Source organism: Alosa alosa, chromosome 13 (assembly GCF_017589495.1).
Source record: "Alosa alosa isolate M-15738 ecotype Scorff River chromosome 13, AALO_Geno_1.1, whole genome shotgun sequence".
NCBI lineage: Eukaryota > Metazoa > Chordata > Actinopteri > Clupeiformes > Clupeidae > Alosa > Alosa alosa.
Genome location: NC_063201.1, coordinates 4,978,924 through 5,004,320, shown reverse-complemented (window position 1 = coordinate 5,004,320; position 25,397 = coordinate 4,978,924). Strand labels below are relative to the sequence as shown.

General features: G+C 42.1%; 2 protein-coding genes and 1 long non-coding RNA gene across 4 annotated transcripts in view; 1 reads left to right on the top strand and 2 right to left on the bottom strand.

Moving 5' to 3' along the window:
- The window catches only part of megf8 (multiple EGF-like-domains 8), a 46,604-nt gene extending 40,098 nt beyond the window's left edge, over positions 1–6,506 (bottom strand). Inside the window, exons 1-3 of the mRNA XM_048262005.1 lie at positions 5,030–6,506; positions 3,659–3,931; positions 800–963 (exon numbers count right to left, since the gene is read on the bottom strand). Coding sequence (XP_048117962.1) covers positions 800–963; positions 3,659–3,830 — 336 coding nt within the window. The 5' untranslated portion in view covers positions 3,831–3,931; positions 5,030–6,506. The remainder of the gene's footprint in view (positions 1–799; positions 964–3,658; positions 3,932–5,029) is intronic.
- Positions 6,507–9,893: 3,387 nt separating this feature from the next.
- LOC125306574 lies at positions 9,894–15,440 on the bottom strand. Its single transcript, XR_007195573.1, has 3 exons — positions 15,289–15,440; positions 11,556–11,742; positions 9,894–10,361 (listed from the first exon to the last, which is right to left on the bottom strand). It is a non-coding gene; the product is annotated as an uncharacterized LOC125306574 (long non-coding RNA).
- A 1,548-nt stretch (positions 15,441–16,988) lies between these two features.
- On the top strand, positions 16,989–24,071 carry trim35-28 (tripartite motif containing 35-28). 2 transcript variants are annotated; one of them, XM_048262003.1, is made up of 6 exons: positions 16,991–17,813; positions 18,186–18,281; positions 18,520–18,750; positions 18,920–18,942; positions 19,362–19,480; positions 22,145–24,071. In XM_048262003.1, the coding sequence occupies exons 1-6, from the start codon at positions 17,406–17,408 to the stop codon at positions 22,678–22,680; spliced, it is 1,413 nt and encodes a 470-aa protein (XP_048117960.1). In that variant the 5' UTR covers positions 16,991–17,405; the 3' UTR covers positions 22,681–24,071. The 2 variants fall into 2 exon arrangements, with proteins under 2 accessions (XP_048117961.1, XP_048117960.1); XM_048262004.1 differs by lacking the exon at positions 18,186–18,281 and having other exon boundaries at positions 16,989–17,813.
- The last annotated feature ends 1,326 nt before the right edge of the window (positions 24,072–25,397 follow it).

Below are 25,397 nucleotides of genomic sequence, written 5' to 3'. Positions count from 1 at the left end.
GGCTTCAACCAGACATCCAGGCTTCAACCAGACAGCTGAATTAAAGAGGTAGAGTTGTAATAGAAATAGTAGGCTATAATCTGCATAGTTAAGAATATCAGAAATTCAGTATTTTCTCTTTTTCTATCAGGATATAATATAATTAATATAATCCAGATACAATAATCTATTCTAATCCTCTGGTGTTCCAAGGTATGCTATTGAAATGTTATTTAATAAAATGTCTAGGTTTTCTACACCCCCCCCCCCCCAAAAAAAAATGTGGTTCCAAAATGGTGATACAAACGAAATCATACGTTTAGTGTATCGTTACAGCCCTACAGATAATCCATCTGTCTTTTCTGTGACAGTGACTGAGTAGGATTATTGAGTCATCTCTGTTAGGCCTTACCTCCCAATTATGAACGGACCTCTTTTGAATATGTCAAATATATACATTTTTTTTTCTTCAGAGTCACAGCCACAAAAGCCACACAAACACAAACCAAATACAAAAATCCATTCATAAACTAAAGCAAACAAATACTAGGCCTAATCCAGGCTACAAACATACTTCTTCCATTCAACAAAGCATTCAAAATGAGCACTCATTCAAGAAAATCTCATTCAGTATAATTGAACCCCTGTTCATTAAAAAAAAAGTAATTTAGTCATAACAATGCAGCTGTAGGACAGCTCTTTGTAGATCTACTAGAGGTAGGCAAGTAGAAATAAAGACACAATAGCAACAGCAAAACCGCACTGCATGGACAGGCAGAGTCAACGGGAGGGAGGAGGGTAGACACATGGAGTAGGGTACCTGGCCAGATTTGGCTTCGATGGGCTGTGGCCGGGTGTTGCCACTCAGGCTGGCCAGCAGCGGGCTCTGGTAGGAGTCTCCATCGTATACAAAAAGGTAATCATAGGTGCACTCTGTCTCCATGAAGGTGAAGTTCAAAACGATGCGGTAGTTGCTACCGGGAGCTAAACGAGAAGATGAAACATGATCAAAGTAAATCACACTGACAGGCAGGGATTTTTAAAAACACATGATGTGTGAGCAACATTTTGTTCTGGGCAAAACACTTGGTTCACATGATTCACAACAACATCAAATGTTTCACATGGGTCGTGAGGGAGCCCTTTGAGAAGCAAAATGAAATTCATGCAAATAGGGCTCTCACAGGGACAGCAGAGATACTGCATTCAAAGCCCACTGCCTTCAGCTAGGACTGCACATGATTCAGTGAAACTCTGAGGAAGTGCTCATATCAAGATGAAATTAAGAACAAGATAGAGGGTAAAAATTAACATTCTGATTTGAAATGTTAACTCTAGCCCCCCTGTACACTTTCTACAGTATCTTTCCAAAGGTTCGGATGGTACTGTTGTCACTAAATAATTTAGACTGGTCTTGATGCAACCATCATTATCCCTTTCATCATTAATGAAATTGAATTTCCCCTGGGGATCAATAAAGTATCTATCTATCTAAATACTAGTGCAGTGCCCATTCAAACATGCCATTCCTGAAGAAAACCCGTAGCCCAATTACATGGCCACAGGTATGCCTGCTTTAAAAATAGGATAATAGGGAAACATCATTCCAGCTAAGCACTCAATAATGAATACTGAATATTATAATACAAGGATACAAGGAAGTTTATTGTCACATGCATATAGTTACTGGAAGTAAGAAATGCAGTGAAATTATGTCTGGTGTCAGCCTATTTGTGCATTAATGGGGGGGGTAAAAAGTGCAGTAGAAGAGGGGTTTAGTAGATTAAGTGGCAAGGGCTGCATAAAAAAGGTGGGGGAGGATTGGGATTGGGTGGGGGGCACCAACCAACAATAATATATTAGCCTATAATTAACGTGGCCTCTATTAAATGTGTAATAAATTTAGGCATGGCTGCATGTGACATTTCTACAGATCAGAATGACATAAGCCTAACAACTGTTTAAGTTAAGGCTAAATGTGTAGGGAAAAAGGGAAAATTCAAGCTATGTGGCATTAGCCTATCGCTCGTTTCAATTTGGGATCTTGTAGTCGGAATTGTCGTTTGTTTAGTCAAAGTCTCAAGTCCAAAGTAGCCTGGGCTATTCGAAGCGTCAGTTTATGGCACATACCTTTATACTATCATCAAAGTGAGACCTACTGTAGCCACACAATAGACATGGGGTGGAGCTCCCCTGAAACTGGTCCCCTTGCAAACAGTGCAGTGCAGCGATAAACGCCCTACGTAAATAAGCATATTTTGAAATATGCATTTAAAAATCTTCAAAATCAAGATTGCACACCTTTGTGCCACGCACGAGCCACATACGAAATCTTAGGTCAGTCTGACAAACGGTCAGCGAGATATGCGTGCCACAGACATTGGGACACACAGACACACACACAGTCACTTCTTGCTTTATAGATAGATGACACTTGAAGAGATTTAGGCTGCAATGTTTCGGCAACTTAGCCATTTATATGGAAGCAGGCCTTCACAAACTGACTTCACTTGGACTTAGGGATGCACTGATATACCAGTTTAATTATCAGCATTGGGCGGTATTTTCTTCATTAACTGGTATTGGCCTATATCTGCTAACAATATGACATTTAGTCATATTCAGCCAGACCAATATCATGCTACTTAAGCTAACCAAGTGAGGCCTTGGTCAGTTGTACTTGGGTGGGAGACCGCCATGGAAAACAAAGTTGCTACTGGAAGAAGTGGACTGCCGTCCTTCAGATGAGGTCCCGACTCACTGTGGTCATAGTCAAGTCGACTTTTCTTTTCTTGAATACTAGGCTATTCAATCTGGCCCCCTAATCATCCCCCAGTGCAAGTGTCTGATTCATTCATTCCCTCATGCTGAGGTGTGGTGAGCATTCTGGTGCATAATGGCTGCTGTGCATCACCCAAGCGAGTGCTGCACATGGGTGGTGGTTAGTGAGGCTTCCATTTCCCCGTAAAGTGCTGTGTAATGTGTGTTGTCAGGACCCTGTCAGACCTGCACCAAACCCCGCCCCTGTTCTGTAAATATTTCCATCTTCCAGCAGGGGGCTGTAGCCGTGCAGGTGTGCACAGGTGTGCTGTCGATTGGTCCTAATGAGCCAGACGTTAAAACGGCCCGCTCTCAGGATGCAGACGGGCTCCCTCTCCTCTCGGCCGTCGTTATAGTGCTTATGTTATGTTATGCTGTCGAACACTTGTACTCATACCCCTAGACACTATGCACTACATTTTAGTTTGCAGCTTCCACATACTGACTTCTCTATAATTATTTAATAAATATACTTTATTGTTACTTTTATGACATTTATATTCATGTCATCCTCCTTGACTGTGTCACTTCTTGTTAGTGGGTTTGCTTAGTGCACAAATTAACATTTGGAATATTGAACTAAATCAATTAATTAATTCACATTCAAAAATCCTATTGCATCTGTCTATCTTGCAGCCCTACCCCAAACCCTTCTCATATCACATAAACAAGGCTTTTTTCCCACATCCCTGGGACTTATCAAAGTATCAACACTCAAAGTGTTCTCTCTCACATCCATCTCACATCTCTGAGGTCAGTTTCACTCTGGCATCTACTAAATAACTGATTTCACATCTTTGGAACAATTCCTTATCAGACCCACCAGAGCGCAAAATTAAATTCAAACACTTTAACTCACCTTTGATTAGCCATTCACAGTTCCCATTCACAGAGTAGTTCCCTGGTCCGTCTGAAACATATCCTGGTGGACCCCTCAGCACCAGCCGGTGGCCCTTACAGTCACCTGCCAGGCAGCCGGGAACCCAGCTGAGCTGTCCCATCCACAAAAGGGCTAGGAGAAGGACCGCCATCCTCTCCTCCGCCCGGGACAGGAGAGAGACGTAGGGGAAATGTAGTTGAGGTGGGTGAAGTGGATGAGATGCCAGAGGAAGTTGGCTTACAGGCTGGCAACCTTCAGGGGCAAAAGGAAATTAGAGCATTATGGTGTGTGAGTACAGACAAAAGGTTTGGTTGCAACTGGACTTCTGAGAACAGGAAGTGTTCAAATCGGCACGTTTCCAGAAAGAAAACAGTGTAATGCTTCATTTTAGAGAACTGGTTTCATCAACATCATTATCTTCAGCAATAGCATTTGGGCAATAGGCAGGTGATCTAGACTAATAATACACCAGCACGTCGATCAGTGGGCAGATGCACTTGTAGTTGATACCTAACGTTATGGGGTGTGCATGGTGTTTTTAACAGAGTGAGCTAGCTTTCAAATATAGATATAATCTACATGGAAAGCCAGATAAAATGGTGGTCTTGAATATAGATTGCTTAGGCCTATGATTAAGACAGTTAGTACAATCATTCAACAACCCCAGAAGAAAACATTAATGGAATAGCGTTATTGAACATTCAAGGACTAACTTGAATGTTACTGTTAGCTTCCCAGCAAGCAATCTGACAATACTACTATATCAGGCTAACTTAAACATAATATCAATAGTAAGTTCGTTTCGAGTTACAGCCTGCTAACTCCTAAAATAATGATTGGCTGCATATTATTACAGACTACACTACACTTTGGAAAACATTATAAACCGTCGCTGGCTGGAAGCTATCTACCACTTTTTTAAAATGTACTGTAAGTCCTTCACGTTAGTCCTCGTTAACGTTAGTCGGCAACCACTGTCTCTTTAAACCGCTAGTTCTAGCTTGCATTAGCATTTTAGCTTTCTAACCAGCTGTTTTGCTAGCAAGCTGCAGTAACCAACATGAAATGTTATAGCAAATCTAGCGATAGCATACGAATTTAGCTAGTTAGCTTGCTAGAATTATAAATTGCCCCTTTAAAACCATATAATCAACCTGTTAAATGTATACCAGTTAAACGATAACACACCAAATTGCACACAGAACACACACAATTGTAGCTGCAAAAATATGGCAGTAACAATAAACATGAAACGTCTTTCACAGATATAGCTGCTAGCTGGTTAGCTAGCTAACGACGACCAGCTGTTCCCAATACTATTGTTGACGTTATGATTTTAACGTTACTCACCAAATCCAATGTTTCTAGCCCCATGGCCTCCGTGTCCTACTACTGTCGGTTAAATTAATTACATCATGGAAAAACAATGTATAATCCAGAGTAAATTACAATATCCGCCCGGTTCTTCTTTTGCGTAGTTACAGCAAGAATACCTTGCCTGAATGAATCTCCACGGATAGCAGTACTGCTGCTGAGCTCAGCTAGCAAGCTGCCCACTAGGCTGCCTGCCCTATTCCAAGGGTTGGCCTGGCCTGTGTTGGGAATGGTACCTGGGTGGGCTGCTCAGCGCACCCCCGGATGCATTCAGAATAAAGCACGCATTTCCATATTTCAGACTATTATAAATGCACCCAGCTTCATTTGACATGTGTCATGCTATTTTCGCCGTCTCAGACACGCCGATTCTTTATCATAGCAGACGATGCGCATCGCAACAATACGCTCAAATGCCTTGTTAGTGCGCGCTGGTTGTCACCACAATGTTTTGTTAGTTACCCGTTATCAAAAGCCCCGGTCAAATCCGAGAAAACTGTGCCCTCTACTGCCCCAAAACAGTACTGTAAGGTCAACGTTGAAAACCCACTAGGCCTAGTGTAGGCCCTAATACAATATCGGCAATTCTTCACAATTGAGTTCAAAACAAAACACAATCAAATTATACCCCATGCACACGCTCCTGAAATAATGTATTGATTTGCTGAAATTGTGTAAGACTCGGTCTGTGCAAAATTTCAAGAACCAAGGCAATGGTGTTGAATGATTTTCTGGTGATAGCCTAAGACTCATCATTGTCAGGAATTTCTGCATAGTATTAGCCTAAGACTATGGAAAAGGTTTCCAATGTAGGCTTATAGCTTACACAAATGGGAAAAAAGTTTCCAATGAACTAGTCTACAAATACAATGGCAACAGAAAAAAATATTGTAACAGGAAGACTTCTTAGATAAATCATTTTTATGACTTGTTCAACCCCCTCACTTGTTTAGAAATCCAACCAAGATATAAGATGATTTCATACAACTTGCTGTCTTGTTGTCTAATCTCCCTTGCAAATTAGGATGCTCTCTTTATAAAAAAAACCCCATGAACCAACACAAATGAAACACTTGCAAATAAAAAATAATCCTGCCATTAAGAAGAAAAAGTAGAGGGGACAATACCTTAGCATGATGACATTTGAACACATTTTAAATGTTGTTGCATCCAGGGATATAGTGGTAAAAAAAGAGGCTGGTAAACTCAACTCAAAAATCAAAGATTCTAGAGCGGAGCTCTGTTCTAGGACTCATACACTAGCAGAGAGAGGGAGAGAGAGAGGGAGGGAAGGAGGGAGGGAGGGAGAGGCAAAAACTATGATGAAGATCAAAAAACTAAATATTAAAAACCTCCTAACTGTTTTTTTCTGGCTTTAATCAAGCAGGAAGGCAACAGCAAAGACAACTGTTTTAGCCAATATTTAGCTATGGAGTTATTTGTTAGATTAGATTACTTACTAACTTAGGCCTGTTACTCCAAGAAGGAGCATAGGCCACTGACAATATTTCTCCACGTCCTATTCTGTGCCAGCCTCTCCAGATCTTGCCTTCTGTAGTCAGCCAGCTCTCTCAGGTGTTTCTCTCCCTCTCCCACGTTTGCACTGTGGGTTCCACTGAAGGGCTTGGTGTGTAATGGAATTCTTTGGTTTCCGCAATGTGCGCCCAATCCATCCCCATTTTTGTTTCTTTATTTCCACTTCTATCGCAGGCTGCTTTGCACTTCTCCACAGCTCTTCGGTCTTTATGTTATCAGGCCAGCTGGTGTTAAGAATACGTCTGAGGCAGTGGTTGGTGAAGGCTTGTAGCTTGTTCAGGAGGTTCTTTGTTGTTTTCCACGTCTCAGATCAGTAGAGGAGTATGGTTTTTATGCTTGAGTTGAATAGCCGTATTAGCCGTATTTTATGCTTGAGTTGAATAGCCGTAGTTTGGTCTTGAGTGTGATGTTGCGTGCTCTCCTCATGGCCCCCACCAGGCCAAATGCACCTCTTGGCTTGCCTATTCTCCTCTTTACATCTCCTTCTGATCTGCCATCACCATTTCCAGGTAAATGAAGGAGCTGACGTCCTCTAGTGGTTGGTGGTTAACCATCAAGCTGGCCAGCGTCTTTGTATCGGCCTTGAGCACTTTGGTCTACTCTATGCTAATGTGGACAGATGCTACTGTGTGCTAATGTGGAGACCTGTCTCAGCTGCATTCTGTTCTACCTCTCTCAATTTCTCTTGCATTTGTGAGTGGGTTTGGGACAGTAATGCAATATCATCTGCAAAGTCTAGGTTGTCCAGTTGTGTAAACAGGGTCCACTGGATCCCATTGTGCCTATTGTCAGTGGCTTGCTGCATGATCTAGTCGACCATTAAGAGGAATAGTAATGGGCAAAGTAAGCAGCCTTGCCTAACTCCTGTTGTGATGTGAAATGCCTCTGTCAGCTGGCTTTCATGTATGATTACATTGCATTCCTGAATAGGTCTTCTTGATGATGGTGATGAACTTCTCTGGTATGCCGTAGTGTCTCATCAGTTGCCAGAGCACTTCCCTATCCAGACTGTCGAATGCTTTCTCGAAGTCCAGAAATACTGTGTATAGTGGTGACTTAAACTTTTGTGACTGTTCAAGGATGATTAGCAGGGTTGCTATCTGGTCGGCACATGATCAGTTTGCCTGAATCCAGCCTGGTTGTCTCTGCGTAAGCTCTGCGCCCACTGCTGCCTTCAGGCGTTGCAAGATTACCCGGTTAAGGATTTTGCCTGGTACGGATAGAAGCATTATACCCCTGTAGTTGTCGCAGAGGCTTAGGTTCTTGGGTATTTTTACCAGGTGGCCTTCCTTCCATTCCCCAGATGGGTCTTCTTCATCCAGATCCTACCAAACAGGTCATATAGCATTTGCGAGGATGTTTCAACATCTGCTTTAATTTCAATTCAATTTAATTGTGCTTATAGAGCGCCAAAACATTACACATGTATCATGGCGCTTTACAGAATGTAGGCAATCAGAGAAAAAAGGAAAAAAAGGAAGAAAAGAAAAGAAAGAGAGGCCCATGGGTAACAGGGGAACAGGGGCGAGGAAAAACTCCCTAGAATTGGAAGAAACCTCGAGCAGATCCACGACTCAAGGGCCTGACCCATCTGCCTAGGGTCAATACAGGACAGTAAGGTCTGTATACATAACAAATGCATATGATAGTCAGGTGTAGAGAATAAGACATGGTGTTAAAAGCAAGAGGTGGGATGATTTCGTATCCTTGAGGGGACAAAAGCATGGATTAATTTATCAGCGTCTGGTAAGGATAAAGACTTCCTTATCTTTGAAATGTTCCTTAAATGATAAAATGAAGTTTTGGTAATCTGTTTTATGTGATTACTTAGTTATAGGTCTTGGTCAATTGTAACTCCTAGATTTTTAACACTTGTGGATGAGGATAGTCGAAGATCAGTAAATGTAGCCTGTGATAAGGATAGGATATCCCTCATCTTTTTAGGACCTAAAACCATGACTTCTGTTTTATCGGAGTTCAAAAGCAGGAAATTATTTGTCATCCATGTCTTTATGTCTCTTATCCATGTGTCAAGTTTGGCTAACGGAGTTAATTCGTCAGGTTTTATGGAAAGGTATAGTTGTGTATCGTCTGCATAAGAATGAAATTTAATGCCATGTTTCCTAATTTCTGAACCTAGAGGAAGCATATAGAGAGAAAATAACAGGGGCCCTAGTACTGAGCCTTGAGGCACCTCATATTTTACCATAGTCTGGGTAGACGGTTTATTGTGAACCTGTACAAATTGTCTGCGGTTAGAAAGATATGATCTAAACCAAGCGAGTGCTGAATCTTCAATGCCTATCGAATGTTCAAGCCTGTGGAGTAGTATGTTGTGGTCTATAGTGTCAAAGGCAGCACTGAGGTCCAGGAGGACCAATATTGATATATGTCCATTATCAGCAGCGATGAAGAGGTCATTAAAAACTTTAACTAAGGCTGATTCAGTACTGTGGTGAGCTCTGAAACCAGACTGATATAATTCTTGGATTTTATTCATATGCAAGAAGGTACCAATTTGTTTTGACACTATTTTTTCTAGTATTTTTGACAAAAAAGGGAGATTAGATATAGGCCTATAGTTGGCCAGGTTGTTAGGGTCAAGGGTAGGTTTTTTAAGGGATGGCTTAATAACAGATAACTTGAACGACTGTGGTACATGCTCTGATAGCAGTGAGTTATTTATAATCTGGAGCAAAGCATTATCCAAGGGAGAGCAGTCTTCAGAAGATGGGTAAGAATAGTAGACTAGTTGTAGATTTTGATGAAGAAATTGTGGAAGAGGTCTAATATGTGGTATAGGTGTAAATGAATTCAACGTTGTTCGTCTCATCTGTGATTCAATTATGTTTTCGCTAGCGTTCAGCAATGGAGTATGAATATTTGGTGAGACTGATTGGTTATTAATCTTATCTCTAATTGTTTCAATTTTGTCATTGAAAAAGTTCATGAAGTCATTACTGTTTAGGCAAATAGGGATAGATTTGGTTACTTCGGTGTGGCTCTTCATCAGGCGGGAGCTTCTGCTTAAGAGCTTCTGCCGGTATATTATCTGGACCTGGTGCCTTATTGTACTTGGAGAGCATGATGGCTTTTTAAATCTCTGCTTTGGTCAACTGACAGGGGGACTTCTGCAGGGTGTATGTTTGCTCTTACTGCCGGAGATGGTTAGTTCAGTACAGTGCAGTGTACAGTAGGTGTGAGAAGTGCTCGACCCACCACTTAATTTGTTCTAGGTCGTTCCCTTTCTGGTATTTTTTGGTCAGGAGTCGGATGTTGTCTGAGATAAATGGTGCAAAACTGATTCGTACCCGTAACTTTTATTTGTATCTGTAGAGCTAGAGGGCGGATTCAAGCTTTAGACAGCAAGCGCTTAGGAGTTTTGCACCAAATGTACCCTCATAGAGCAGAGGGTGAGTGGGGTACCACAAGACAACATGATCCTGAGCACAGTCAGGCACACACACAGACGCCCCGCCCTGTTTGTGACTGTGCTGGCTGCTGCAGTGCCATGCTCCAGATGCAGTGCTGCCAGCCCCCGTCGGCCCCGTGGGAGGCCAGGCACTCGTTTGAACTGACGCGTCCACATGCATTTCCCAGAGGAGGTGCACTTGGGGCAGTTGGAGGCCTCGCAGCTGGTCTCGGCGCAGTTGCTGGACAGAAAGACCTCACGCTGGTTGATCTTGCAGTCGTGCTCCGATGTGCAGCTCACGGTGCTGCTCATGCACGCGCCCTCAGGGCAGTTGGTGCACCACTTACACTGCAGGGCAGGCTGGGGTGGGAGAGAGAGAGAGAGATACAGACCCAGTGGGAGGCTCAGTATGGATCTCACACACACACACACACACACACACACAAACACACACACACACACACACACACACACACACACACACACACACACAGCATTTCTCTCATGTCTTCTCCCTGCCTCGCTCTGTGCCTGTAAACATCTCACACACACAAGAGGTGCTCTCGGATTCTTCTGAAGTGTATCTTTTCATGTTCAGGCCAATTCACGCCAGAGATTCACCATAAGACAAAACTGTTGCAGAACATCAGACAGGGTTCTGTCAGACTTTTTAAAGACCTTTTTTCATGACTATTATGATTTAAATGTATGACCTACTACAAAAAATACTGTAACTTCAGTCATTAAAATGAGTTTCTGTGAGTCCAGCGGGTTTCTGTGAAAGTCCGGCGATTAAACTCTTCCATCAAGGCTGTTTGATGCACTGCCTTGATGTAGTTCTGGAACACTGTAGTAACACTCAGATAGAACCACAACAAGCGGAACAAATGAATGGTGCAGCGTATACATTTAAGACGTGACTAAATGTAATTTATGACCTTGTAGGGAAATTCAGGACGTTTTACCTTTTAAGGCGTACCATTTGTATTTTAAATATTATTATATTATGTTAAATATTAAATGTAAGACTTTTTATGATCCCGTGGAAATCCTGATCAGAGCAACAGAGATGCATTGCAGTGATAAGAGCAGCAGAATTTAAGAGCAGCAAGTCATTGCAAATCATCTGATGAAGTTGTGAAAAATCTGTTGTCTCAAATTGTAGTAAGAAACTGCAGCTCAGAGCTCCACGGAAAAGCCCTGGCTTGCACTGACGGAAACATGTGCCATTGTTCCTGAACGAGGAAAGGGATGGGGAAAGAGAGAGAGAGAGAGAGAGAGAGAGAGAGAGAGAGAGGAGGAAGCAAACAATAGGAGGAAATGATTGAGAATGGCAGGAAGTGTCACAGCAGAGAAAGAACTCTCCTCACAATAAATGTCGCTACTGTCCTGGCAATGACATGAATACTAGCTGATTTCATATTTGTGAACTAGTCAATGACTAATAGACAAAACTATTTAAAGCTTAGAGGGAAACAATTTGCTGATGATTATTATAGGAATAAAAAATATTTCAGTATAAACAAACGAATCTCTGCCACAACCCTGACTTACCTGGGGTCCCCGTAGTAGCCGGGCAGGCAGGTGTCGCAGTGCGGGCCCTGGGTGTAGTGGTTGCAGTAGCACTGGCCTGTCTGGTTGTGGCCGTTACACTGGCACGACACGCAGCCTCCGCCACTTGCCAGCGCCGAGCCGAAGCTGCCCGGCCGACACACCTCACAGTGGGGACCCGTCGCCCAGTCTGGAGCAGAGAGGAGAGGAGAGGAGGGGAGAGTTGAGAGGAGAGAGGAGAGGAGAGGAGGGGAGAGGAGAGGAGAGGAGAGGAGGGGAGAGTTGAGAGGAGAGGAGGGCAAAAAATATGTAATTATTAGTTGATTACTGTGTACGATGTAACTACTGAAACTGATTAATTTAACCACTGATAGACAAATGTGTTTAGTGAAATTGTCATTGTTTGTGTGAAGAAAGAAAAGAGAATTAAAGTTCAGCACCAAGAGGCATTCCAATTACAGTGATCCTAAAAGCAGCAACTCTGTGCTTAGGCTACAGTCTCCATACAGGAGACCTAGTGGGCTCTCAAGGAACGGACATACTCCTACAGCTGCCTCCCGTGCACACGGCACTGGTGAGTGCATGACGAGAATAGTGTAATTTCTGCGGCATGTGTGGCGTATCTTGGGTCTCGAGAACAGTGCACAGCTCCGACCAAGACATGTATTGGTAATTTTTTCATTTGCACAATGCTGTCAAAGCCTGTGTTTTCTTTATATGGCCACAATGTCAGAAATACTTTGAAACATATCCACTGTCTTGCAATCAACCCGCTGTAGTGCAGTTTGCTCTGATTGTTTTGAGAAATGCACTAACTGTTGTGCAAATGTTGATGATTCGAGAAATGCACCAAAGTGACTCGGAAAAACTGTAAAATACAAAATATAAACTGTTTTTAAATATAGTTACCATTTAAATGGGTGGTAGGCCTATTCAGAATACAGTTACTGATACATCTAAGGGATACATCATTATAACATGTAGGCCAAGGCTTTTCTAATTCAAATATTTTTTAACCACACCATGTAGCTTGGGTGGTTCCTTTCTCGTTCCCTCTCTGTTTATATTGATAGCTTAAAGGAGAATTCCGGTGTGATATTGACCTAAAGTATATTGAAACATGATACCGAGTGTGAACGTATGTCGTATGTGGAGTGCAGGGGACAAGCCCATCTCGGCTTGTCCCCTGCACTCCAAAATCTAGCGCTAGTTAGCCGATGCTACCAACAGCTTTTTCAATAGTGGTGCTTCGGCATCGGGCTAGCCATGCAAATAAATCACTGTTTTACACCCATTTAAAAGGCTCAATGTATCTCCACACTTCATTGGTAGACTTCCGAGGGCCCCTGACATTTTAAAAAAACGAGACATTGAGAACTTTGAAAAAGCACTGGTAGTTTACTTACAAGGCGATTTATACAGACAGTATCTTCACGAAGTTTAGCATTTGCAGCCATCTTGAATTTAGTCACGATAAGTCAGATTCCAAAAATAATTCAGTGGAAATACATGGATTCCAGTTGCTGCTACTGGAAGAAACTTTACTAAGATTTAACATTATCATACTGTAGCGATCTCACCCTCAGACAAGACTCAGCTTTGGCCAGGACAGCCATTTAATGGAACAAGAAGACTCAGACACAATCAGTCAAACTAGGATAGGGCAACACAGGGGTAGTCTCAGCCGCACATGCAACACACAATAAGGGTTTACCACACACATCAACACGAGGATAAACACATGAGGTACAACCAAAGAGACTAACACGCTAACAAATACACAACATGGTAAACGTAACTACAACTATTATAACCGACATTACACTTTATAGCATTCAATCACACTGCATTCTGGGAGACACTCATTCAACGTTAAACATGTACATCCACCGACGCTACAATACTATTGGTTGTATTTTGTGAATGCAATATTACCAGAGAGTTGAAAAGGAGCAAGGATCTTTGTTATTGTATGTAAATCGTAGCCAGCTAGCTAGGCTACTTGCTAGGTGTTCAGGTGTTCACCCGGCTATGAACTGAGACTTGATGAGTCATATTTCATAACACTGACTAACATTACAACTGACACAAGAATGCTATTGTAGAAATGAATCAAATATTACTAATATAACAATGGCCGGCGAATTTTACACAAGTGGCACAGACTGTAGCCTATTATCAGGCAGTTGCTACTTGTAGCTTAGCTAGTAATAAGTGTGTTGGTGGTAGCTTCACTATTTCCTGAATAAAGTAACTTTTCAATAGCTTAACTTCTTTATATGAAGTAGCTTGGCCAAACAAGCTACACTTTTGTCATGTGAAATTAGCACAATTTAAAGAAGCTTCCTATGTAGTGAACTAGCCTACTGCTGTGTTTGTGTTACTAAGCTTGCTACATTTGACTGAGGTGGTAGTTTTGTGTAGTGAAGTTTTATTCATGGCAGAGTAACTGATAGTTTTGCTCACTACAATTCCCAAGGAGCTTGCCCAACATTGTATTATTCACATGTAATTCACTCTAACAAAAATAAGATGCATCTCAAATCCCTTTTTATTCATTTATTTATTTTATATCTCCCCAGAACAACTGCCTTGCTCAAGGACTACCACGAATGACCTGAACTGTCTCCTCACACCCCTGGAACTGAGGAAGGTGTAGCTCTACATTGCATTACTGCAGGGCATCTGCTAGACTGTGACTGAATATTTGATTTATGAGCTCCACCTTCATCACCTTTTTGGTAAGGCAACTGCTCTGCCCATGACCTGAAAGCACTGCAGAGGGTGTGAAAACTGCCCAACGCATCACCGGTTCCTCACTCCCCTCCATCGAGGCCATCCAGGGCAAGCGACGCTTGCGTAAGGCGCGCAGCATCATCAAAGACTGTTCTCACCCCAACCACAGACTAGTGCTGCTACTGGAAGAAACTGGAATCCATGCATTTCCACGGAATTATTTTTGGAATCTGATCCCTTATCATACCTGTTCATTCTTACTCATTGCTCGACGTATCGTGACTAAATTCAAGATGGCTGCAAACGCTAAACTTTGTGAAGATACTGTCTGTATAAATCGTCTTGTAAGTAAACTACTAGTGCTTTTTCAAAGTTCTCAATGTCTCGTTTTAAATGTCAGGGCCCTCGAAGTCTACCAATGAAGTGTGGAGATACATTGAGTCTCGTAAATGGTGTAAAACAGTGATTTATTTGCATGGCTAGCCGATGCGAAGCACCACCATTGAAAAAAGCTGTTGGTAGCATCGGCTAACTAGCGCCAGATTTTGGAGTGCAGGGGACAAGCCGAGATGGGCTATGAGACACACGTTCACACTCGGTATCATGTTTCAACACACTTTAGGTCAATATCACACCGGAATTCTCCTTTAATGTAAAAATAACACATTTGGTAGCCTTTTAGCCTATAGGCCTACAGACAAAGCATCTCTGTTCTTCTGTCTTTGATAATAAGTGTTTCATAGCACCTACAATATGTTTATTTCAATCAATCAATCCTCACTGTAAAGCAGGTGTTATTGACAATAACTTCACATAACCTCGCATAACTGTTTCAGTCACTGCTAATAAAATATAATACAATGCTGATGTAAGTACATCACTCAAAGTACTTTGAGAAATCTATCGGAATATGTTACAAAATACATTTCAGGGCATGTGTTTTGTAATCTGAGTGGAATACATTTTAAAAGTAACCTTGCCAATACTGTACATAGCCTACCTGGAACTATGTCCTCGTTCAGGCAAAGCACTACTTCTGCAATCCTGAATAAGAATGCCTGAATGAGAATGTAGCCTAGTTCCAAGTCCTGTCGAATGATTTTCTGGTGATAGCCTTGTTGTCAGTACCCTGGCCCCGCCCATCCTAGATCTAATGCACTCCGTTTGCAAACTGCCAAAAAAACAACCAGAGACCGTCTACGGAGAGCCTCCCCACTCTCTATTAATCCCATACAAACCGAATTTGGCTGCAGTTCACCAGAGTTCACCTAGATGGCGATCGCGGGCGAGTCCAAAATACATGGGGTCCTATGGAGCTACATGGCTACATTTATTGTTTTCACCTATTTAACAACTGAAACCCTCAGATTTTATTTTATTTTTCGCAAAATGGATATGGATTATCAATCAAAAGTGAAATAATTCGGGAGTCATGTCCTTTCGTTTTCTTACAGGTTGGGTCGTTGTTGCACATAACACGCTAGCATTGTGCTAATGAATGACGTCATTGACACATTTGAAAGGCTTTTTAGAGCAATTAAGTGACTTTAAAAAATATAATACTCAACCAAGTGTATTTTCTTTGCCTCTCCTTTCGAATGCAATACTCAAATTACTTGAAAAAAAATTATATCCCAAGAAAAGTGGATTTTGATGGGTACAGCTCCATAGACCTCCATGCATTCTGCACTCGTGGACGAGCGCCCTCATGTGGAACCACAGAAGGAACTGCAACCAGTTCAGAAACCGGAAGTTTTCCGAGAGTGGAAGTTCTCCCCTTATTAGACATTCTCTGATAGACCTCCATTCATTGTGGACCCGCCCGCGAGCGCCCCTAGATGCAGTACCACACCGGAAGAGTTCTGAGAGTGAAGGTTCTCCCCTTATTAGACATTCTCTGAAACAACTCTGAAGAAGAAAGCCAGGCCAGTGAACCCTTCTTCTTTTTCGGTGAGCATTTTTTTGGCAGTTTGCAAACGGAGTGCATTACCACCACCATCTGCTGGACTGAGGTGTAATGGCAAGTGTACCTTTAGCCTCGTTCTGGCTGCCAGGTGAATAAGGCGAATAGATGTAGGCAGAGCCCGTTTACGGAGAACCGGATCACTCCCTATTAACTCCATTGTACCTGCAATCTGTTGCAGTTCCGCTAGGGGCGATCACGAATAAGTGCAAAAACAATGGGGGTCTATGGAGCTAGACGGCTAAATGTGTCTCTTTCACCTGGTTGTCGTTGAGAAATTGAAGATTTGATTGTGGTTTCTGCAAGCTTAATATGGATTATAGGTCAAAAGTTGAATGAGCGAGTAGTCACGTCCTTTCGATTTCTTACAGGTTGGGTCGTTGTTGCCCACAACACACTAGCTTTCTGCTAATGAATGACGTCATTGACACATTTGAAAGCCTTTTTAGAACATATAAGTGACTCAATAATATAATACTCAGCGGTTTGTATTTTCTCTGCCCCCTCTTTTGACTGCAACATTCGAATTTCTGGGCAAAAAATTATATCCCGAGAAAATAGATTTGAGGGGTACAGCTCCATAGGTCTCCATTCATTCTGCATATATTCGTGAGCGCCCTCATGTGGAACCAGAAAAGGAACTGCAACCAGTTCAGAAACCGGAAGTTTCCCGAGAGTGGCGGTTCTCCCCTTATTAGACATTCTCTGATGTAGGCTACTGTACTTGCATAGTTTGAGAAACGCCGTGACCCTGGCTGCAAAACTAAAATTGCATTTGCTGTCGCTAGGGTGCACAGTCAATCTTTGGTCTAATCTCCAAGTGTAAAACCTGACAATACCGACAGGGGGCACATGATCTCACATGCTCACGTCTGTGAATGAGGAAGTAAGTTCGCTGGGCGACCAGGAAGAAGGAAGTCAGACGTGAAGAGGCAGATTTTCGATGAACACTTCTAACGATAGGTTATATTGTATAATTTTATGCAAATCTGAATAGGCCAGTACAGGGTGTCTGAGTATTTGTAGGACGAAAACTAGTCGAAAACAGAACTAAACAAAGTGGTTAGACTCGATCTAGTGAAAGCGAAAGTAAACTGGAGTGGATCACGTTACTGTCGAGACAAGTAGAATAAAAGTAGGCTACATTTATAACCATGGCTGATCCAGATGACATTAGCGATAGACCGTCTGCGCTGGAAGAAGATTTGACCTGCCCTATATGTAGAAGTCTTTTCCAGAACCCAGTACTGTTGTCCTGTACGCATAGTTTCTGTAAAGACTGTTTGGACCAGGCCTGGAAGGGTAAAACGAGGAAGGAGTGCCCGGTATGTAGGACCAACTGTATTGCGGAGCCCATCATTAACCGCGCTTTGAAGGCTGCCTGCGAGAGCTTCCAGAAAGGATGTCGTGTGCCGGGGCTTGGGAAGCTGGTGTGTGGTATGCACAATCGCGAGTTTGTGCTCTTTTGCGTAAAAGACGAAGCACCTGTGTGCGTAGAGTGTCTAAACCTTCACCCGGGGCACGACCTTCTTCCGCTGGACCAGGGTGTCCCTGTTTGTAAGGTGAGGCAGTTGCAGCGAAAGTTGTTTACAATTTGCTTTATGTTTGTGTGTGTAGCTGTGTGGTGTGATTAGTGGCCATTCTTAGACGTGCATATACTTAGTTTCATAGTTCTAAAACTGAAATAATGGCTGCGTTGTCACGCATGCTTACTCGATATCTTCACTCGTTTTGAACTCTGAACCCAAATCTGTGCTTGGCTCAGCAAGCTGTTAACAATCTTTGCTGTTACATGTAGTGACATACACAGCAACGAATACACACACACACACACACACATGCATTGTTTAATTACATTTGATGCATATTATGTTTTTTTTTGTGGTCAAAGGCTAATAAGATCTTTGTCCTGTTCTAACTCCTTAATTCCTCAGGGCGAGTTGAACGTAAAAGTTAGCATCTTGGAGGAAAAGGTGGAATCTTTCAAAAGGATAAAAAAGCGATATTTGGATACAATTGCATTCATACAGGTAATATAAGTAGCCTACCTCAAGTTAATCTCACAAAAGGTGATTTACATAAGATAAACTAATTTACTTCAATGACACAGGCTGTTCACCGCAAGACCAATATGCAGAGGTCTAACAAAATGAATGCAAACAACTGAAAAATAAGCCCAATGCAAAGACTGCGTTAGAAGGTATGATGATCTCTCACTATCAGCGTGTTCCACTCATAGCCTTTGACCTGTTTTCTCTGCCCTCTCAGAACCAATCAGAGACTGCTGAGAAGCTGATCAGGCAGGAGGTTGAGCGCCTTCGTGAGATCCTGAAGAAGGACGAGGAGGCAAGAGTCCTGGCCCTGAAGAAGGAGGAGGAACAGAAGAAGCAGGCCATCAAAGAGAAGGTGGCGATCCTGGACAAAGACCTCAAGGACCTCAAGGACCTTATTGATGACACCAGAAAGGAAATGGGAGGAGAGGACCTGGACTTGCTCCTGGTAAGACAGACACACAAGACTACGAGTGACCAATTCTCTGTGACTTTCATGTCAGCAGACCAGGGGAGAGCTGTATATTCAACTTAATCTCTGTTTGTTCAGTGTTATTTAAAGTCTCAATCTTGAAATTGACACATTTTTATTAAATGGTTCTTCTGTTCATTTCCAGAACTTCAACAAACTGAAGCATAGGTATGTACCATCATATTTATACTGGCATACTGGTTTATGTAATAGCTTGAGTGATTTGTTCCAAATGAGGTTTAGCCAATTCAGGTCATCGCTAACCTGTCCTATCTAGTAAACCCTGTGAGACATGCTGCAAACAGTGAGTACTCCCTTATAAAAAGTAACTGCACTACTTCAAAACTGCAGTTTTGGAGGAATTATTTGCAACTCATGAAATGCAATATTTTCAGCATGGAAAATAGCATTGCACGATATACAGTAGTACTGCACTTAACTGCAGAAGTGCAATATTTTGGACACAAATATAATTGTGCTGTATTGTACTTCAGAAAAACTGCAGTATAACAATAACTTTTTGTCCCCCATAACTGTAGTTATTTTTGGTAAGGGCAGTGCTTATATGCTCTAATTGTACGTCACAGTGCAAAATGGACAGACGAGGGCCCACAAAGGGACCAGGCTGAGCTCATTCACGTGGCCAAGCACACCGGATCTGTGGGCTACAAGATCTGGGAGAAGATGCTGTCCCAAGTGGAGTGCTGTGAGTAGCCCTGAGCGGTAGTGTTGGAGTAGACATAGAGTGTGTTTGTTGCTGCCATGCTATCTTAGGCTACGTTTATACGGTGACGATGAAAAGAGAAGACGCAGAAGTGGCGTCTCGTCTTCATTTTTTTATTCGCGTTTAGACGAGCATTCTCAGGGGGAAATCTTTGTTTATATGAAGACGCAAGAGTATGTGATATTCGATTGGATATGCATTCCAGACCACTGGGTGGTGGTGTGATAGAACCCCGCACGCCACGCCGCAGACATTCTAATTTGACAGTTTAGCCAGAGAGGTAATCAAGGATCTTTGGTTTAGCCGCTTAGACGGAGACGCAACCCGGTCGCCTTCAAAAACTCTACACTCTGGAAGGAGTCTTCAGATTTGTGCGTCTTCAAGCCCCGATGGCGGGGTCGCCGTGTAAACGAAAGGCCCTTATGATAAAATATTTTGTCGTTTCCTTCGCAATCGTTCTCGTATAAACGGCCCCTTAGGTTAGTGAGGTCAGAGGGGTATTCCAAGTACATAGTTTACTGACAAACCTGGGTAAGTTAACTCAGAGTAAGTGGTAAACCTCCTAATAGAAGAGCTGCATGGCTTCATTCTCCAAACAAAACAATGCCATAGGGCTCTTGTTTTAAGAGGTTTACCACTTACTCTGGCTATTTAGCAGAAAGCAGTGGCATTACATTCATGATCTTACAAATGCCATATCATGGAAAAGTTAATTTTCCCCGTAATTTATTTAAAGTCACACTATGCAAGATTTTCACCTTTATGAAGCCAATTTGATGGTAAACAAACTTGTAATAGGCAAATCGTTCACCTATCATAGCTATACAGCATAGACGCCCCTACCGAGAAAACCAGCCATACATCTTCCAAGAGTAGCGCCCCGCCAAAACTCGTGAGAATCTGAAACATTACCTTGTCAGTAGATATAACTATTCGGAGATAGTTTTTGCTTGTTGTTAATCCTTCACCTCCACAACAAAAGCATTTGCATTGTGTACAGGGGGGATAAGTCGCGAGAAGTTTGCTATTTACAATAGCAGAGTAACATATAAGTACATCGCGACTCTAAACAAGCTCTAAAGTCACCAAAAATCCCTAAACCTGCATAGTATACCTTTAAAACAGTAAAATCTTGATGATTACAGTTTACCGCTCAATGGAAATCAGAAATCCAGAAATTCAAAATATTAGAATATAGAATTTATAATGCAGAAATGAGATGAGCTCTAATCAGCCAACTAAAGGTATACTTTGCAGGTTCAAGTATATTTGGTGATTGTAGATAGGGATGTAACTGTATGAAAATTTAACCTCACTCTTATAGTGACCAAAATTATCACGGATTTCGGTATCATCACGGTATAAAAAGACGCAGAGTGGCTAATTGACGGTAATTGTTATCGTCAACATTTTTATCGCAGTTTACCATTATACCGGTAATCGTTACATTTCCAATTGTAGATATCTCCCTAGAGTCGCCATATATTTATATTTTACTCTGCCGTTGTAAATAGCCTACTTCTCGTGGCTTGTTCCCCCTGTACACAATGAAAATGCTTTTGTTGTGAGGGATTAATAACAGGCAAAAAATATCTCCAAAATGCTTTATCTACTGACGAGGTAATGTTTCATGATTCTCGCAAAATGGATTCGAGCCACTGTTCTTGAAGTTGCATGGCTGGTTCTCTGGTTAGTGACTCGCTACATCTATGCAGTATGACTACGCTAGGTGAACGATTGCCCTATTACAATTTTGTTGACCATCAAATTGGCTTCGGAAAGGTAATATTAAGTTGAAAATCTTGCATAGTGTACCTTTAAATCAAAAACACCGACAATGGTTTCCTAAGCCTTTAATGTCTCAGTCTGGGCAGGGCAATGCATTCTATAATCCATGATATTCAAATTTTTTGGGTTGCACCTGTATATTGGACAACGTGATTTGTTGCAGTTAAAATATGTGTAATTAAAAACAAAAAAAAAGGAAAAATGGACTGTGGACTAGTAGCAGTGGACTCCACTCTTGTCCTTTTCCCCATATGAATAATGCAAAGCTTAACCTAAAAGCTACTTTCCTCCCGCTATGCCCCATCATGGTATAAAACAAAGGAAACATTTGTCTAAAATGAAACCATTTTAGTTTGGGAACGTGCGCACATCCAAATTAGGGTGCAGGAGCCAAAAGTCCAGTGTAACAAGATCCAATGTAACAGAGATTGGTATTGTGGTATCGTAATTTCCCGCCTATTAGCTGAGGTTTATACATTGACTTTGCAAAATGTCTTCAGCTATGAGGTTCATAGAAAGTGATGCACTATATATGGGAATGCATTTCTTGTCTTCATTTCTCTTTTTGATTAAAGCACAATCTGATTGTGATTCATTGGGTGATTGGGCACTGGTTAATATAGGGATGCAATCAATACATGGTTTTGTCATTTTTTATTTGCAAAAGACACTGTCGTGAGGTTTATACAATACATTACTGTACTTTGCTCATTGCTTTCTCGAATGATGGTAAATAAGCAATGACCTGTCCTTCCATCTGGGTGTACTTTTGTTTCATTGTTATGTCCACTCTGCCTGTTACAAAACCATCACTAAATGTCATGTGTGTTTGATTGTTCATGTGTGGTTCACCATCAGTGCCCGTGATCATGGACCCTAACACCATCTCGCCCTGGCTGAGCATCACCCCTGAGTTCAACAGCGTGAAGGAGAACAAGGAGCGACAGGCCTTCCCGGACAACCTGGAGCGCTTCGACCCATGCGTGTTCGTGCTGGGCTCGGAGGGCTTTGGCGCCGGACGCCACCGCTGGGACGTGTACGTGGGCGACAACCCCAAGTGGATCCTGGGCGTCTGCAAGGAGTCGGTGGCGCGCAAGCGCAAGTTCACCGTCACCACCAACAGCGGCGTGTGGACCATCGGCCTGAGTAAGGGCGTCTACAGCGCCCTGACCACGCCACGCACCGAGCTGAAGGTGGACCGCCGCCCCGAGACCATCCGGGTCAAGCTCAACATGGATAAGGGCCAGGTGTCCTTCTGGGATGCGGGCAACGGCTGCCACCTCCTCACCTACACCGACAAGTTCCCCAACCGTGTATACCCTCTGTTCGGGCCCGGCTTGCACAGCACACCCATGGCCATCAAGCCCTCCAAGGTCACCATTCACCAGCAGTAGCCCATCGCTTCTGCAGCAGAAGCAGACCAACACACGATTGTCAATGATGAGTAAATGGAAATGTGTCTCTGGGTGGCTAATGAAACTGCTTTGTGCCTTAAATCACTTTCTTTGATATTTTAGTATTTTCATAGTTCATCTTGTCTTTTTTTTGGAGAAGGGTTTTTGTCTTAAAAAGCTGAAGGAATGGAGTGTTATTGCTGAAGATGGCACTCCAGTTCCTCTGGGCTGGATTGTACGTGCTTCACTGTTGATAATCTGTAAATTAGCCACTGGGGGTCAGAGTGGCTGCGCTGATATGAGCTAGTCACAGCATCTTTCTGTTTTAAACATTCATTTACAGAGAAATCACCTTTTTTTTTGTTGCTGATATGTGTCAGGCTGTCAGTCATTAAAGACTTGCACAGTGTCTCATAATGTGGCATACAGGCTTGTGATGGACATTTCTGTGGAACCATATGCTATTTCAGAATTATTTAAAAAAACGTGAACACTGAATAGATGTGAAAGAATATTAATCAGAAAAAGGATTCTTGTAACAAGTTATTGTGCAAGGTGAATGTGAATTATTATTATTATTAATATTATGTTATGGACATTACTGTGGAAGCATGGTATGCTATTGCAGAATTCATCATCAGCATCACCTTAAAAAAGTGAACAATGAATAAATATGAAAGAATATTAATCAGAAAAATGATTATTGTAACAAATGATTGCAGTACATGCAAGATGAAAGTGAGTTATTATTATTATTATGTTATAGATTATTACAAATTCTAGATATTACCTTTTAGAATGTTTTGAAAGCATCTATTATATTAATGAATAATATTGATCATACATATGCTGTTTTAGCCTTATAAAAGCAAGGTAAACAAAAATCTATTTTGAGTATAGTAACCATGGTTTGTGCTACTCTAGGAAATTCCAAATAAGAAATGCGCTGCTGTGTGGCGGGTTGTTATGTCATATTGGGCTTGGTTGAGGTTGAAATTGAGTCATGTTCAGTAGATGTGTGAAACCCTGTAAATCTCGGGTTGCAGAAATGTAATGCTTGTGTTTGAAGTATATAGATAAGTTTATAAATAAGCTTTTGTTATTTTGTAAGCCTCATTAATCTATTGTAAGACAGGGACAATAACAGGGTAATGTATGTGGGATTGATGATGTACTAATATCATACTCCTGATGTAGTTATTTGACAGTTTTTTTTTTTTACCAAATCACTTAATGTACACTGAGTAAATACAAACATAATAATCAGTCAAACGCGAAATCATCAGCTTTTATGTTCCATTATGATTCTGGCAAAGTCTTTAGTTGTTAACAGCAGAAATTTCGCAAGCAATTGTAAGCTCAATTGTATTTGTATAAACAAATAATTGTAATACAAGGATACAAGGAAGTTTATTGCCACATGCATATAGTTACTGGAAGTAAGAAATGCAGTGAAATTATGTCTGGTGTCAGCCTATTTGTGCATTAATGGGGGTAAAAAGTGCAGTAGAAGAGGGGTTTAGTAGATTAAGTGGCAAGGGCTGCATAAAAAAAGGTGGGGAGGATTGGGATTGGGTGGGGGGCACCAACAAGGAGCACCCAAGAGCAACAGGGGCAAGGAAAAACTCCCTTACCAAGGAAGAAACCTTGGGCAGATCCACGGCTCAAGGGGCTAACCCAACTGCCAGGGGTCTTGGTGTGTGTGTTGGGGGGATGACCGGGGAGATGGGATAGTGTGCTGTGTATGTGGGGAGAGGGCAGTGTGCAATATGTGTGTTGGGGAAGCTTCCTCATGAGACAATGTGCTGTGTATTGGGGGGGGCAGTGTGCTGTAAGTATGTTGGGGATGTGTGTTGGAGAAGCTTCCTGATGAAATAATGTGCTGTGTATGTGGGGGGGGATGTATGATGTATGTGAGTGATGACAGTGAAGATGTGTGTGTGTCCTTATGAACATCAATTAAAATGGCAGACATGTTAAGATTTTAAAGGGACACCAGGCAAGCCTGATACTTTTTCTCTACAAAACTCCCCCTCGCTCGGTCTGAAGCTCTTTTCCTTTTCTTTGCATCTTCCGTCAAGGGTTTTCGCTGCTTCTTCGCCGGCTCTGCCATTATACACACGTTTGCAACAATCGCTAGCGTTTCGTTAGCCTCCCTCTGTGCTGTGGATGCAGGATGGAAACTGAAACTGCTTCGGTCGCCGGGTACGATACACTGAACTTGCAAGCGGGATATTCTTTCTACAGGCAGTAGGGGCGGGCGAGAGAGTCTTCATTCGCCCTGTAATGAGTCATTTAACCATATACCGCCTATTAGCCGAGGTTTATACATTGACTTTGCAAAATGTCTTCAGCTATGAGGTTCATAGAAAGGGATGCGCTATATATGGGAATGCATTTCTTGTCTTTGAATGAAACTGCTTTGTGCCTTAAATATTTTAGGCTTTTGTGCCTTTGATATTTTAGCATTTTCATAGTTCTTCTTGTTTTGAAGAAGGGTGTTTGTCTTAAAAAGCTGAAGGCTGAAGGAATGGAGTGTTATTGCTGAGGACGGCACTCCAGTTCCTCTGGGCTGGATTGTATGTGCTTCGCTGTTAATTTGCCACCGGGGGGCAGAGTGGCTGCGCTGATATGAGCTAAAGTCACAGCATCGCCATTTCTGTTTTAAACATTAATTTACACAGAAATCACCCATTTTTTGTTGCTGATATGTGTCA